We start from the raw sequence: 15679 nt of genomic DNA, 5'->3' as shown, positions 1-15679 counted from the left end.
TAAAAGGCGAGGATAACTGCAAACAATACATAGTTCTCCCAAGGAAAAAAAAGAGATACCAGAAAAGTCTTTTTTTTTTTGTCTTGAAGATCTGAAGAGTGGAAAAAAGTGAGCAAATCGGAGAAAGGGAAGCTTGGATTAACTGTGCGGAACGATGGCGAGTTCTGGTGAGATTAGGACCCCAACAATGTAATGAAATTAGATCAGCTGTACATTCCATACACATTAAATGCAGGGTTTAATTTTTTTATCAAACTTTATTTTATTTTCTTATAAATGGAAGTTGTTATTTATCACAATGTTCACAAATTACTCCATAATCCAGGATATATTCCAATATCCGTTGGTGGCCACTGGTCAAGAAATGATGGAAAACAAAATAGAGAAAATAATTTAGTTATGGTTACTTGTTACACCTCTAACAATAGGAATTGCCAAGATTGGCAAAATAAACAAGTGCAGCATTTTACTATTTCACAGTGAAAATTGATGACAGATCCCCTCTAAGCGTTAACTTCTATAAAAATAACATGCTTGCTTTCATTCATCAATCATGCATGTGTTTTCAACAGGGAGATGGGAGTAAGCTGCTGTTGAATACCACTTGAGGCCGCCCGGGGTCACATGATCAATCTTATTTTCTCTCGGAGAGCTTATCGGATTAATTATGTTAATGACACTTGGCTCAAATTCTGCCCCAAGTTTGATCTGAGTGTCAGCTTAGTGTGATCTTATTCTCTCGCATGAGAAAATTGGATCACAGGTGTGAAGATGGAGAATTTAATTTCTCCATCTTCTCCATTGTCTGAGTCTGCACTCATGATTATATCCAAGTGCAGTCCGGTGTTTTACATACTTCCATAGACTTGTATGGGTGCGTGTCAAAAATGGATGCTATTTTTTTTATCATGCCGAATCGTCATGAAAAAGAAACACAGATCTGCACTACCCCATAATATAACATTGGGCCAAGTGCTATCCAATAAAACATATGATCGTGTGAGCAAACCCTTGAATTGAAACTCAACATGATGCCCTATGCTCTGCCCCCTATGCAACCCTAGAAATCTCCTGCCTTCCTACCCATTAGATGGCGAGTCTTGCTGGTTCAGATGACAATTATCTAATGTGTTTGGGGGTGACTTTACTAGGTGAATTTATAGCAGACACTACAACAGCAGTAGATTATATCTTCATTGGTAATTTATTTGGCCTTATTTAGCCTATAGACACAAATGCTTTAAGTTGGACATGTATTTTTTGACTGGAAATTATTTTTGCATTTGGGTTTCATTAAACATTTTTCACCGTTTGCTTTCTCAAGCCTCTCTGTAGTACTGTCCATTGCTGGCTGCAGAATGGGTTATCCAAGAATCCATCAGTGAGCTCGTACTGAGGAGTGAGTCTGTTATATTTGTCTTTTTATGAGCTCTACTATACTGATTTATGACCACAATAAAATTGAGCTGAGCCTTGTAGCAATATATCAGCTGAGAGGAGCTCAGAAAAAGACAGATAAAAGAGTTCTACTTTCTCCTGTCAGAACGCGCTCATTCACGGATTCTTATTTCACTCCTTTAACAGCTAGCAGCGTGCAGAGAAACAAAAAGGCTGTAAAATCCAAACAATGCTACATGTTTAATGAAACCCAACATCAAAAATTCATATTTTAATGCCAAATACATTGAAATAAATTAAAAAAAAGTTTACAAAGATGTTTATAATCTAGTTTGTAGAACTGTGAAAAAAGAGTGCTGTTAAAAAAAAAAAGACTGTTAACGGTTAATGCTCCGTGCAGTGTGCAGACACCATTCAGTTACTTTATGCTGCGTTTGAGCGCTGTTCTCTTTCCCGTAGGATGACGTTCGAGGACTGGTGTAATAACTTCACTCATGCTGACATCTGCCGTATGATTAACACTTCATATCTCAGCCAACACAAAACATGGGAGAGGGGAGAGGCTCGCGGGAAATGGACGGAAAACACTGATGCTCTGCTCAATCGTTCTGGAGGATGCTTCAATACTAAAAGTACATTTTTTCAGAATCCACAGGTGACTGCTAAACTGTTAGAGACAGCTTTATAAATATAGTAGCCGGGGTCTTTCTCGTAAGCTGCTTGAGGCCACGTTCACACCATCAGTATTTGGTGAGTTTTTTACCTCAGTATTTGTAGCCAAAACCAGAAGTGGAACAATCAGAGGAAAGTATAACAGAAACCTGTCACCACTTCTGTATTTATCACCCACTCCTGGTCTTGGATTACAGATACTGATGTAAAATACTGACCAAATACTGAAAGTGTGAACGTGGCCTTAACGAAATCATAGTAGGCATTTTTGCACTACACAAATTTTAGGATATAGAAAAAAAAACAGGCAGTGGGATACCCTCTGGGTAGCACAGACCCATGCAGCTGCGCAGCTTGAGAATGTGGCATAAAAGAAGTGGGTTATAAAATGGTAATGGGAAATTAAACAAAGCTAAATTGTCAGCATTATGCAAGGACCCATAAGTATTCTACACCAAGATTTCTGCATCCATGGTATTCTCCAAAAAGTCTTTGGTCCTAATTCATTAAGACTAGTGATTTTCTTGATCGTTTTGATGAGGGGCTGAGCTGGAGTCAGATTCTCCTAATTCATGAAGTGATGCACACTTCTTCATGAATCTGGAGCATCTGATGCAGGGCCGGCCCGAATGTATAGGCGAACTAGGCGGCCGCCTACGGTGCCGACCCAAAGGGGGCGCCAGAGAAAAAATAGAAAAAATTATAAAAAATCTTTTCAAAAGGCAAAAAGTTTTAGGGATGGAAAGAAAAGTGTACATATTTAAGGGCAAATATGACGCAAGAGAGGTTGGTTGGGTTGGCAACAATTTCGATAGAATCTGAAGTTGCTAAACAAATTAATCTCGGTGACTTAGTGTCATCCTTTTCAAAAAAAAGGCAAGGAAACAAAAATTTTAATTACCTATGGTCGTTTTTGTTTTGTGTTATTGATTACTTTGTATATATTTGTCCTATACAACTTCTCAGAAGATTATAGAGTTAGGAGAGAGTTAATTAATCATTGTTGTTGTGGTTTATTTTGCTCCTAAATTTATATCCCAAGTTTTCATCTACTGCCAAGAATAATAGGGGCGCAACAAAATAGTTTCGCCTAGGGCGCCGTAATCTCTCGGGCCGGCCCTGATCTGATGACCGGCGTGCGTCCCTTATTAGAATAAGAATTCTGCTGTAGGAAACACTGCAGCTCATCATGAATTCGATGAGCAGTGGTGACCACTTTAGAGGAGCTGGGAAAGATGGGTGAAAACGCAACAAGTTGCAATTTATTTTTTTTTTGCACAACCCCAAAATGTTGCAACTTTTTAAAACAATTTATACAAGAATTCCGGCAAAATTGCTTTGATGAATCGGTCCTGTGTTTCTGTTTGGATCCTCTGACTTCTCAATGGTGTCAAACGTGGCCAGTTTTTTTCCCTCATTTCATTCTTGCTGCTCTCCTGAGTATTCTGTTTGTTTTTTATAATCCACTATATGGTTCCTTTTTATTTTGTACTAATTCATATTCGTCACTGAATATTCTAGGGGCAGATCTTTAGATTACTCTGAATTATTACCTTGTGAGCTCCCTTGGTAAAGGTCACAAAAATGACCACTAAATAAAAAGGTCCATATCTCTAACCGTATGGTGGAATAAAAATACAAATAGAATATTTAGGGGAGTATCAGAAATAAAATAAGAACAAAAACTGACCGCTTTTGATCTGGTGACAAGTCCTCTAAAGTTTGTGATCCTATCTATTCACCTTGATGCTGGTTATTCTTTTGTTGTTTTTTTTTCTTTGCCAGTATACTAGTCATAACTTTTCTTTCCACCGCTTTCACATAATTATTCCAGGTGAATTTCCTGCTATTAGTCATTTCTGTTCACACGTTAACTCCTAATAGTTATTTTACAATAGTTACAATAGTTTTCCTCCATTGGATGCTCTATCTTTACTGATTAGTTTTACCTGAAATGGTTACGGAATGTATTCAGAGCCCTTTAAAATTTTTCACTCTTTGTTTCATTGCAGCCATTTGGTAAATTCAAAAAAGTTCTTTTTTTCTCATTAATGTACACTCTGCACCCCATCTTGACTGAAAAAAAAAAACAAATGTAGAAATGTTTGCAAATTTATTAAAAAGTAGAACTGAAATATCACATGGTCATAAAAAAATATTCAGGATTGAGAGTCCTCAGTGGTTGATACCTTTTAATGGCTAACTGAAAAGATGGTAACACCATTGTTACCATCTTTTCAGTTAGCCATTAAAAGGTATCAACCACTGAGGACTCTCAATTCTGAATATTTTTCTATCTACTGGATAACACGGTACAAAGATATACATCTATTCTGTATCACATTGTCATAAGTATTCAGACCCTTTGCTCAGACATTCATATTTAAGTCACATGCTGTCAATTTTCTTGTGATCCTCCGTGAGATGTTAGTACTACTTCCTTGGGGTCCAGCTGTGTTTAATTAAACTAATAGGACTTGATTTGTAAAGGCACACACCTGTCTATGTAAGACCTCACAGCTCACAGTGCATGTCAGACCAAATGAGAATCATGAGGTCAAAGGAACTGGCCAAGGAGCTCAGAGACAGAATTGTGGCAAGGCACAGATCTGGCCAAGGTTACAAAAGAATTTCTGGAATACTCAAGGTTCCAAAAAGCACAGTGGCCTCCATAATCCTTAAATGGAAGAAGTTTGAGACCACCAGAAGTCTTCCTAGACCTGGCAGTCCAGGCAAACTGAGCAATCGTAGGAGAAGAGCCTTGGTGAGAGAGGTAACGAAGAACCCCAAGTTCACTGTGGTTGAACTCCACAGAGGCAGTAGGGAGATGGGAGAAAGTTCCACAAAGTCAACTATCACTGCAGCCCTCCACAAGTTGGGCCTTTATGACAGAGTGGCCCAACGGAAGCCTCTCCTCAATGCCAGACATATGAAAGCCTGCATAGAGTTTGCTAAAAAATACATGAAGGACTCCCATACTATGAGAAATAAGATTATCTGGTCTGATGAAAGATATATCTTTTTGGTGATAATTCTAAGCAGTCTGTGTGGAGAAAATCAGGCACTGCTCATCACCTGCCCAATACAATCCCAACTGTGAAACATGGTGGTGGCAACATCATGCTGTGGGGGTGTTTTTCAGCTGCAGGGACAGGACAACTGGTTGCAATTGAAGGAAACATAAATGCGGCCAAGTACAGAGATATCCTGGATGAAAACCTCTTACAGAGTGCTCTGGACCTAAGACTTGGCCAAAGGATCACCTTCCAGCAAGACAATAACCCCAAGCACACAGCTAAAATAATAAAGGAGTGGCTTCAGAACAACTCTGTGACCATTCTTGGCTGTCCCAGCCAGAGCCCTGACCTAAACCCAATTGAGCACCTCTGGAGAGACCTGGAAATGGCTGTCCACCAACGTTCACCATCCAACCTGATAGAACTGGAGAGGATCTGCAAGGAAGAATGGCAGAGGATACCCAAACCAAGATGTGAAAAACTTGTTGCATCATTCCCAAGAAGACTCATGGCTGTACTAGCTCAAAACGGTGCTTCTACTCAATACTGAGCAAAGGGTCTTAATACTTATTTATCACCATGTGATATTTCAGTTTTTCTTTTTTTTAATAAATTTGCAAAAATTTCTACATCTGTTTTTTTCAGTCAAAATGGGGCGCAGAGTGTACATTATTGAAAAAAATGAACTTTTTTGAACTGACCAAATGACTGCAATGAAAGAAAGAAAAATTTAAAGGGGTTTGAATACTTCCCGTACCCACTGTACCTACTATGAGGTTCTCCTGCACTGAGGAGCATCAGTCCCCCCCAGCTCACAATACTGTGCCTGCTGCTAAAGAAGGGGCCTGAGCCATACTTGTAGACAGAGGCCCACATGATGGTGATTGGGCCAGAGAGGAAAATAAAGTGTGAGTATGGGATTGAATCAATAAAGCATGGGAGGGAGCAGTAAAAGGGGTGTATAAAAGAAAAGGTGCAGGAAAAGGGACCATTCTTGTGAGGATATCAGTAAGAAGAGTCCTGCCTACCTTCTATTTGTTTCAGGGATTTATTATGGAAATGTATATCTTGTTATATTCTTTGGTTGGGCTTATGCTGAAAGTCAAAATCTTTACTGTAAGTCACAGTGGCTGGGGCAGTGGGGGGGGGTCCTTGGGGTTGGTGGAATTTAGGATTGGGAAAATTTACAGAGATGGTTCCCTTCAGAATGGAATTACTGATCGGCTGATCTGGAACTTAGTGGGGCTCTGGACAGGGGTTTAACCTGGAAGCCAATGGTTGGGTTCATTTACTACTGATTGTGGTGTTGTGCCCTCGAGCTTGGGGTTACGGCTGAGGGTAAATATTCTATTGGAAGATACTTTGTTATACATGTGCCAGATCTTGTAGGCTCAAGGATCTCCCCCAATTCTTTAATTGGTTATTGTTGTATATTAATAAATGGCCGTGCATCCTGTGCATCATGATTAGAAGTTATGTAGTATGTGGAAACTGAGGGGAGGAAAGAAAATTAATTAATAAATATAGGTGGGTGGTATCAGTGGAACGATTTGTAACATACAGTGTGAGGAATTAACAGAGGGTCCTGATAAGTGTTGTGAGCAGGGTCTACTACTTCAGTGAGAAGCTCAGAAGTTTCATATCCCTTAAATATTATCAGTGAGTGCAGAGATTCTGAACAGTTACTGACAGTACAATAGTAAAGGAGTAAATTGGCCTCCGAGGAGCTTATATTTCCTACACATACAATATATATTTGTGCTTTAGTAGTTTGTCTGCTATACATACCCATTTCCTACTGTATAGTATATGGACATCATGTGGGGGCTTTTATTTATGGATCTTGTCTATCAACTTCAGGCAAGAGTTCTACGTGTAAGGGATGGCTAACCAGTACTTAGGGTGACAATCCTCAAAATTAAAAACCCTGCAGTCAAGTCCTTGTAAGAGAACATTTACCAAGCAAAAAGCAAAGGCCCCTTGTGTGAGACCCCGCAATAAAAAGTTTTATGGTTTTGGTAGCTGAAAATGTGTAGCTAGACAATGTACAGAGTATCTTTTCATTTTACGAAACAAGTATTATACCATGTTCTTCCAATTTTATTTTTCAGTTCATCTTTGAGATAAAGATAGAAGAAGATGAGGTGCTGGTGTCTCTGCAACAAGAGGATCAGCGACTATACAAGAAGTCAGGAAAAGGAGACTATTTCATTATTGGCTTTGAAATTCTCAAGGTAGAAAACATAAAGATAAGACAAAGATAAGAAAAAAAATAACAATGATCATGTGTTATAGACCAGGGAAGTGTAAAAGCCAGCTCACCTCATGTTATATACGTGTGGGTATGTAAGGGGACGACCAGACCGCGGGTACCTGCTTGTCGGGTCTGGAACTGTCAGCGCTGTCTCCTCTGTTGTCCAGGGAAAGGTTTAAGCAACCGGCCCGATCTCTACGCTTGCTGACAGGGGGCGTGGCTAAGCGTGACCAGGGACTGAGCAGCGTGCGGACACAGGGGGAGTTGGTGGAAAGGAGCAGCGCAGCTGAGGAGAGTGAGAACTCCTGCTTTAGAGACAGTTAGTGACGCAGATTCGCGCCCGGCCGTGACAGAAACCTACAGCAGGGACGCGGACCAGAAGCCCGCCGTGTATAGGTTGACTCCGACCCATTGAGGTGCACAAGACTGTGACTTTTACCGGGGACGGTTTCTTGAACCCTTGGTGAATAATTGTCGAGCCTCGCTTTACTCTGCCAGCACAGTGGCCCGTACTCTGCCAGGTCACAGGAGTCTCCATACTTAGGACTCCACAGGATGCTTCAAAGACTCAACATTGCCAACTGGACATGTACCGTCGCCTCCTTCAGGACAGCACCGGATCCACGTCGTGCCGACGGCGGTTGGCACCATCATATACTCCAGGAACTTTTCTGTCAGGAAGACATTCGATCAATAAGTGACTTCTTTGAGAACGACTTTATTTGTTATTCCTACATTGATTTTTTCCCTACTACACCCTTGTATTCCCTTTACTGCCTGCATTTTTCCTCATGTTTTCCCTATCTCCCTGCGTGGAGTAATACCCTATTAAGGCTACTTTCACATTTGCATTTTTTTGCGCTGCATTCTTTGCGCACACAAACGCATTAAAAAACACATACAAACGCTGCTCTATTTTGCAGCATTTTCATGCGCATGAAGCAAAAAAACGCAGCGTTTGTATAAATAATAATAATAATCTTTATTTTTATATAGCGCTAACATATTCCGCAGCGCTTTACAGTTTGCACACATTTTCATCACTGTCCCCGATGGGGCTCACAATCTAAATTCCCTATCAGTATGTCTTTGGAGTGTGGGAGGAAACCGGAGTGCCCGGAGGAAACCCACGCAAACACGGTGAGAACATACAAACTCCTTGCAGATGTTGTCCTTGGTGGGATTCGAACCCAGGACCCCAGCACTGCAAGGCTGCAGCGCTAACCACTGAGCCACCGTGCTGCCCTGTATGCATTTGCATGCGTTTTCAATGCGTTTGCATTTTTTTTTGCACATTGTTTGTCTTCACCAAAAAAAAAAATAGATAACAATCTTGCAACACACACCACCAATGGGACATCAGTGGCGGTGTGGTATGGTAATATATAGACCCTGTCTACAGCCGTATTCTTCACATTTGCTTTATTTTTCTTGTGTCAACATGGATCTGCGCTGGAAGAGTTTTCACTTCAGACGGCAGCGGAGGCGTTTGTGGATACATCCGATTGTTGAACTTCGGGAGAGCCGTGGGGTGTACCAAACCTTCTACAGCGAGCTACAGGCAAACCCGGATATATTTACAAATTATATCCGGATGTCCCAAGAAAGCTTCAAGGATTTGCTTGCTCGTGTCCAAGAATCCATCCGGAGACAGGACACACAGCTCCGTCGTGCGATTCCTCCTGGGGAACGGCTCCTGGTGACATTACGGTACGTAATATTTAAAAACCAAGGGGGGGTGTCTTCTTTTTTTTTGTGACATGTACTATTCAAAACCTGGCCTAATTATTTTTCGTGAATGTACTAATTTTTTACTTCTTTCTCTGTTTCGCAGATTCCTGGCGACTGGAGAGACCCTATCTTCACTACACTTCCAGTACCGTATTGGAATCTCCACCTTGTCTGGAATTGTTGCGGACACCTGCCGGGCTCTCTGGAACTATCTTTGTCCAGAAATTATGCCACTGCCCACCGCTGAAAAGTGGATGGAAATTGCTGACAAATTCTGGACAGTCTGCAATTTCCCCAACTGTTTGGGAGCTGTTGATGGTAAACACATACGGATCATCAAACCCAAAAGAACTGGATCAGAGTACTATAATTACAAAAAGTACTTTTCAACAGTACTCATGGCCATTGCGGATGCCGGATGTATGTTTGTAGCAGTGGACATTGGAGCATTTGGCCGTGGTAATGACTCCCAGGCTTTTAAAAACTCAGACATGGGCCGGAGGTTGTATGGCAACCAATTTAATTTCCCTATGCCACGGCCTCTTCCCCACACCGAAGCTCGCCACTGCCCTTTGTAATGGTTGGGGATGAGGCTTTTCAAATGTGCGCAAACCTACTGAAACCCTACTCCAGCTGTGACTTGGACCACACCAAAAAAATCTTTAATTACAGGATGACCAGGGCCAGAAGAACTGTAGAGTGTGCTTTTGGGATTCTTGTCTCCAGATGGGGAATTCTCGGCACAGCCATTAATCTTAAACTTGAAACAGTGGATGAGGTGGCGAAGGCGTGTGTGGTTCTTCATAATTTTGTGATGGCTAAAGAGCACCCGACCTTTGAACTCGATGATGCTGCTCCTAACCCATTGCCTGAATTCACTCAGCACCCTCTCAGGTCATCCATTGAAGTTGGCCAAATGAGGGACCAATTTGCGGCCTACTTTATCTCTGATATAGGACGGGTGCACTGGCAAGATGAAATGGTGTAAAAATGTTTTCGTGTGCGTATGTCAATAAAAAACCTGTTTTGATACCTGTACCGAGTGCACTATGTCTTTTTACATTCCAATAAAATAAACAACTTCCCATGTATACCTGTGAATTCATGATATTCTCACACCTGGGCAGGTAAATACACATATGAGTTAAACTGCAGCATCGCTAGTCTGCGTGAAATATATTGGTACGTAAGTGATGCTGAAGGTTAAACATCATATGTGTATTCACCTGCCCATGATGGATAAATAGTTATGATACTAGGCCTGGCTATTGGCCATAGACCTGGATATTGGCCATATGACATGTATTTTACCCATCAGTTGATTCAGCACACACTTAGTAAGAGTATGTTGTTAATTACAAGGTATATCTATAATCCCCCTGGCCTACTATCACAATAAGTGAAATGAGGATGGTAAAAACAGCCCATCCTCAAAACACTTTTTATGACACCTTGCAAAGTTTAAGGCGCATTGTGTGTACGGCGCAGTGTGTGTAGGTGGCGCAAAAAATATTAATCAAACTTTGTTATGTTAAACCAGAAATTTAAATTTATTTTTAACCAAAAAAATTATAAAAAACGTTATTTTTTTCTGCATTTGGTGGCAGATGGTTGCAACTTGGGGGTGTGCAGTGAAGATGAACAGCTTATAGTGGATGAAGGTGTTCTAGGGGAAGGGGCAACAAAACTTGTGGGGGAAGGGAGGCCAGTGATGGGAATGGAGCTAGACACACTAAGAGGAGAGGACAGAGGTTCAGCGACAGTGGTCCTGTTTTTTGTCTCCTTAAACTGGCCTGCCTGGACCTCCTTGTGCCCAATGCCTGCCTTGATTTTTGGCCCCGCCTGGAACTTGGGGCAAATAAGGAATGTGGGTCCCCCGTCTGCTGCTGTGGCTGCTGCTGCTGCTGTGCCTGCTGCTGTGCCTGCTGCTGTTGCTGTGGCTGCTGCTGATGCTCTGTTGTGATGGTGGCAGTGCTCATCCTTGCAGGAGAACTGGTGGCGGCAGTGATGGTCCAGGTTTGCGGAGTGGTGGTGGCAGGGCTAGTACATGTTATAGTGTTGGCGACAGGGCTGTTTCACGTTTGAGGAGTGGTCACGGTGGCTGTGCTCCAAGCATGCATGGGGGTGGCGGTGGTGCTCCAGACAGGAGCAGCGCTTGCCATGGTGGTGTCGGTGACGTGACCAGCAGCACTCAGACTTGTGGTGGTGTAACGGTAGGTGTCCTGGCTTTGAATAGAGGTGTCCGTGCAGTGGTATGCAGCACAAGTCGGTACTGAGGTGAAGCGAGTCAATCGTGGCACAGTTGGAAATGACACCACTGACTGCTGCCTGTACCGATTCTGCTGCATAGCCTGCAAGAAAGCATTGTTGCAGGTCTGCAGCACACTCAGCTGTTGCTCAGGACTAAGGTGTTCCGCCATGCCCTTTTCAATTTTACTAAAAAAATGGTGCGCTGGTCTGTTGAGGTCGGCCTACAGATGGTCAAGGCGCTGTTCGACAGAGTGGAAGCGGTGTTCCATGTGGTTAAAACCACGTTCCATGAGTGAAAAACCGCTTTCCACTCTGTCTGACAGCAACTTGAGGCTGGCATTAAAGGCCTCGCTCAAGTGCATAAACTCGGGCAAGACATTCCTGTCCAAGGCCCTCTGCCGCTGGCGGGTAGTGCCCGCATAACCAGTGGCAGAGACCTGGGACAGGGAAACACCTGATTGACCAGCTTCCTGGTCAGCAGCTGTCCGTGTTGCAGACGTGCAAGGTGCTTCCTGGCTGTCGGATGGCTGAGACGGGTCCGAGGTCATCCGATGAAGGACCGCTCCAGGGCCATGTTGCAGGGTACTGCTCCAGGTGCTGTGAAAGAAAGGAAAAACATTACTATCATGCATTTACAAGAAGCATCAGCTGTGGAAGAGAAAAACACAGATTAATAAAAATAAAAACCAAAAAATTATAATACTTACGCTCTGGTGGCAAGGACCAGTCTTAGGAACTGCAAAGCTTGAAAGTACCGGTATTTTGTTCTGGTCCTTGCCGCTGAACCCCTGTGAACTTGCCCCTCAGCACGAACATCACTGTTGAAGCGGTCCTTGATCGAGCGCCAACGTGTTCGGACTTTGTTCACTGTTGGAAAAACAAACAAACAACATTTAACAATTGTGTATGATGCACGATATATGCTATCATTAAACCCAACAGTGCCATCATGAACAAGAGTCAATGCGGCACAATACAGCAATACAATACCCAAAGCAGTCACTGTTGAGGCAGATGACACTGTTGGCTTTACTGCTAGAATATATCTAGCAGGAAACCCAACAGTGCCATCACGAACAAGAGTCAATGCGGCACAATACAGCAATACAATACCCAAAGCAGCCACTGTTGAGCCAGATGACACTGTTGGGTTTCCTGCTAGAATATATCTAGCAACAAACACAACAGTGCCATCAAGGACAATAGTCACTGCGGCATAGCAGAGCAGGGAAATGCTTACTAAAGGCCTTTTTGGAGGTTGCAGGGGGCGCTGTCCCAGCCATCCATCAATGCTGCGGCCACTCCATAGCTGCCAGGTCACCATATTGTCCTTGTACAGCTGGTCACGGCTGTCCCACAATGGGGCACGCTCCTGGACCAGGTGGATAATATACTCATTATCCAGGTAGACGTCTTCATCCCGTTGTGGAACCTAGAGAAAAAACATTCATTAGAATGTTTGAATTTTGTGTGAATAAAAAGTTAAAAAAGATCCAGAAAAGAGGAAAGATAGAAGATAAAAAATAAAGGACATTACAAATCATTTGATACTTACATTCCGTATCACCACCAGGACTTGGCTCGGCTGCTCATGCTGTTCGCCCTCACTAGTCGCGTCCGCTGAAGATGACGATGTCTGAAAAAAGTTATATATTTTGAGAAGCAGCAGATATACTTACCAAACGCACAAAAATAATCACCTCATGGTCTGCTGGCGCCAGTTCCTGCCGGGATGGTGAATATTCAGATTCCGAAGACATACTGCATGTAAAAATAATACAAAGCATTAGTACATATACAATTTAAAAGGATAGGCATACATTTAGATGTAATAATACTCACATTCTTGCGCTGAAGCAGGAATTGAAAATGGTGTCTTCTTTTGCAGTCTGTCTGCTCTCCAGGCTGTCTCTATAGTTGTGGTACAGTTCTGGCAGACACCTACTTTTATATAGACATGTTTTTTTTGGAGGGGGGGGTTATTATGTGTCTAGACAATGTTGACTTAAAAAATGCAAGCGCAAAAAAAACGCATACGTGCGCATGACAATGCGCACGTATGCGCACCCATAGACTATAATGTTAATTTTTTGCGCAAAACGGCATGCTTTTTTTTAAAGCGGTTGGGCGGACCAAAAAATGCAACATGTAGCATCTGGAAATTATGGACGCACAGGGGAAAAAAAAGCAACGCACGAAAAACGCATACAAACACATACCAATGCGCACCCATGTTAGATATAGGGAAAAAAACGCATGCGCATGTATGCGCAAAAACGCAGCGCAAAAAAACGCAAGTGTGAAACCAGCCTAAGTAAAAACTTCTTAACCCTTGATCTGCTTGCTGACTGTCACTGCATCTGCCAACCTGCTCACTGGTATATAGCGCATCACTCCTATCTATAATATTGTAGAACATGGTGCCGGACTGTAGGAACTACAGGTGATGTACTTATGAAATCGGTGAAGCAATGAAACAGCACTTATTTCGGTCTTAAAATTCTGTTTCTTTGTATTAGAGAAGCACAGAAGAACTGACAATCTCCAGATCATACACAGATCACTGGATTCCCACCTTCCAAATGCCAAAGCAATCCTGCTGGAATATGTTTGGTGCAACAACTACATTCCTGTCTGAATGTTTAGTTGCTAGATTTGTATGTTGTTCATAAAGTTAGAACAAAAAAACCTCCCAGAGGCTCACACAGGGAGAGCATGTGATTGTATTTTCCATTTTTTCCTGTGTTTGAGAGAAGCAGTCTGCTGTAGATGCTGCACAGATAGAGACACACATGATTTATTCCTGATCTATTAAGCATATTTTTCCTGATTGTTCCTGAATAAAGAAGCTCTGTTGCCACACATTTGGAGATTATCCTGAATTCATCCACTGCCCAGAGTGACACAAAACCCCAGGGTAACACAGCAACAGAAGCCCAGAGTCAAAGCAGCACAGAACAACAGAGAAGATGTCCACTAGCAACAATCTTGTCAAGTTCTCAGTGCCAAGCCTCATTAACCAGAACTACCAGTTCTGGAAATTCAAGGTGAAGATGCTACTCATAAGAGAAGGTATGTGGAACTATACTCAGGAACAAGTGCCTCCATTACCAGATGATTGGCTAGAGAAGGATAGGAAAGCACAAAGCATGATCTCCCTCAGTGTAGATGATAATCAGATTGTGAATATATGCAAATGTGCAACTGCAAAGGAGATGTTGGATGTGTTGCAGAAAGTTATGAAAGATCAAATCTCAGCAATAAGCTTTATCTCATGAGAAAGCTGTATCAGTCTAAGCTAAGTGATGGACAGAATATGCGGGACTATACAAGAAACACCCTAGAAATTGAGGAGCGTCTCAGGGGTATTGGAGAAGAAATTAAAGATTTCATATTGCTGCACTTCTATTAAGTGGTATTCCAAAAAGTTATGACAAACTCATGACTGCATTAGATGCACGGCCAGATGATGAGCTGACACTAGAGTTTGCTAAATGCAAACTTGTGGATAAATTCAAAAGAAAGCCACAGCATGTAAGCAGCAGTAATGAATCCAGAGCAGAAACAGCATTAAAGACACAGGATTTCCCTAAATATAAGAGCTTTCTAAGAGAAATTCGTGAATGTTTAGACTGTAAAAAGCCTGGCCACCTTAAAGCAGACTACAGAATTTGGAAAGCAATAATGAGTCAGCTTAAAATTCAGAACAGTCATCAAAGGGTTAAAACAGCTGTAAAGGAAGATTCTGCATGTGTTGAAGCTGCATTTAATGCCAGTACAGGCCCATCTGCAAAGTATATATAGTGTATTGATTCTTGTGCAAGCAGTCATATGACAAATAACAAGGGTTTCTTCATTGACCTTAATGAAAGCAGGTCAGAAAAGGTCATCTAAGCTAATGGTCACTATATGACTTCAGAAAGATTATGAGACAGCCACCTCCACTGTCCAGCTTCCTCAGCACAAAGCAGAAAGATCCCAGTAAAGTATGTTCTCTATGTCATTTATTGATGACTACTCCAGATATACAGTTGCCTACCTGCTTCACAGTAAGGATGAAGTTCCACAGAAACTTGAAGAATATCTTGCTGTAGTGTTTAACAAATTTAGAAAAATGCCAAAAGCCCTGCGTGCAGATAATGGAACCGAATATACAAGTGGTAAGGTGCAAACCATTTTCAAAAAGGATGGAATCGTGTTCCAGACGACCATTCCATACAACCCAGAACAAAATGGCATTGCAGAGAGAAAGAACCGTACTTTCTGTGAAAATGGAAGTATGTTCTTTGATGCGAATATATAGTTGTGTACAAGTCGATCTCCAAAGACCTGAATGTTCCTGAGTCTACCTTGCGCA

At 42.1% G+C, this 15679-nt stretch overlaps 1 protein-coding gene across 1 annotated transcript in view; it reads left to right on the top strand.

Moving 5' to 3' along the window:
* The window catches only part of CAPN6 (calpain 6), a 209345-nt gene that overhangs the window by 159752 nt on the left and 33914 nt on the right, over positions 1 to 15679 (top strand). The window contains exons 7-9 of the mRNA XM_073547659.1: positions 90 to 167; positions 1858 to 2053; positions 7199 to 7321. Coding sequence (XP_073403760.1) covers positions 90 to 167; positions 1858 to 2053; positions 7199 to 7321 — 397 coding nt within the window. The remainder of the gene's footprint in view (positions 1 to 89; positions 168 to 1857; positions 2054 to 7198; positions 7322 to 15679) is intronic.

Source organism: Dendrobates tinctorius, unplaced genomic scaffold, assembly GCF_039654945.1.
Source record: "Dendrobates tinctorius isolate UK_male_01 unplaced genomic scaffold, ASM3965494v1 ptg000154l, whole genome shotgun sequence".
NCBI lineage: Eukaryota > Metazoa > Chordata > Amphibia > Anura > Dendrobatidae > Dendrobates > Dendrobates tinctorius.
Note: the sequence above shows the minus strand (reverse complement) of the source record. Positions and strands in the feature narration are given on the sequence as shown.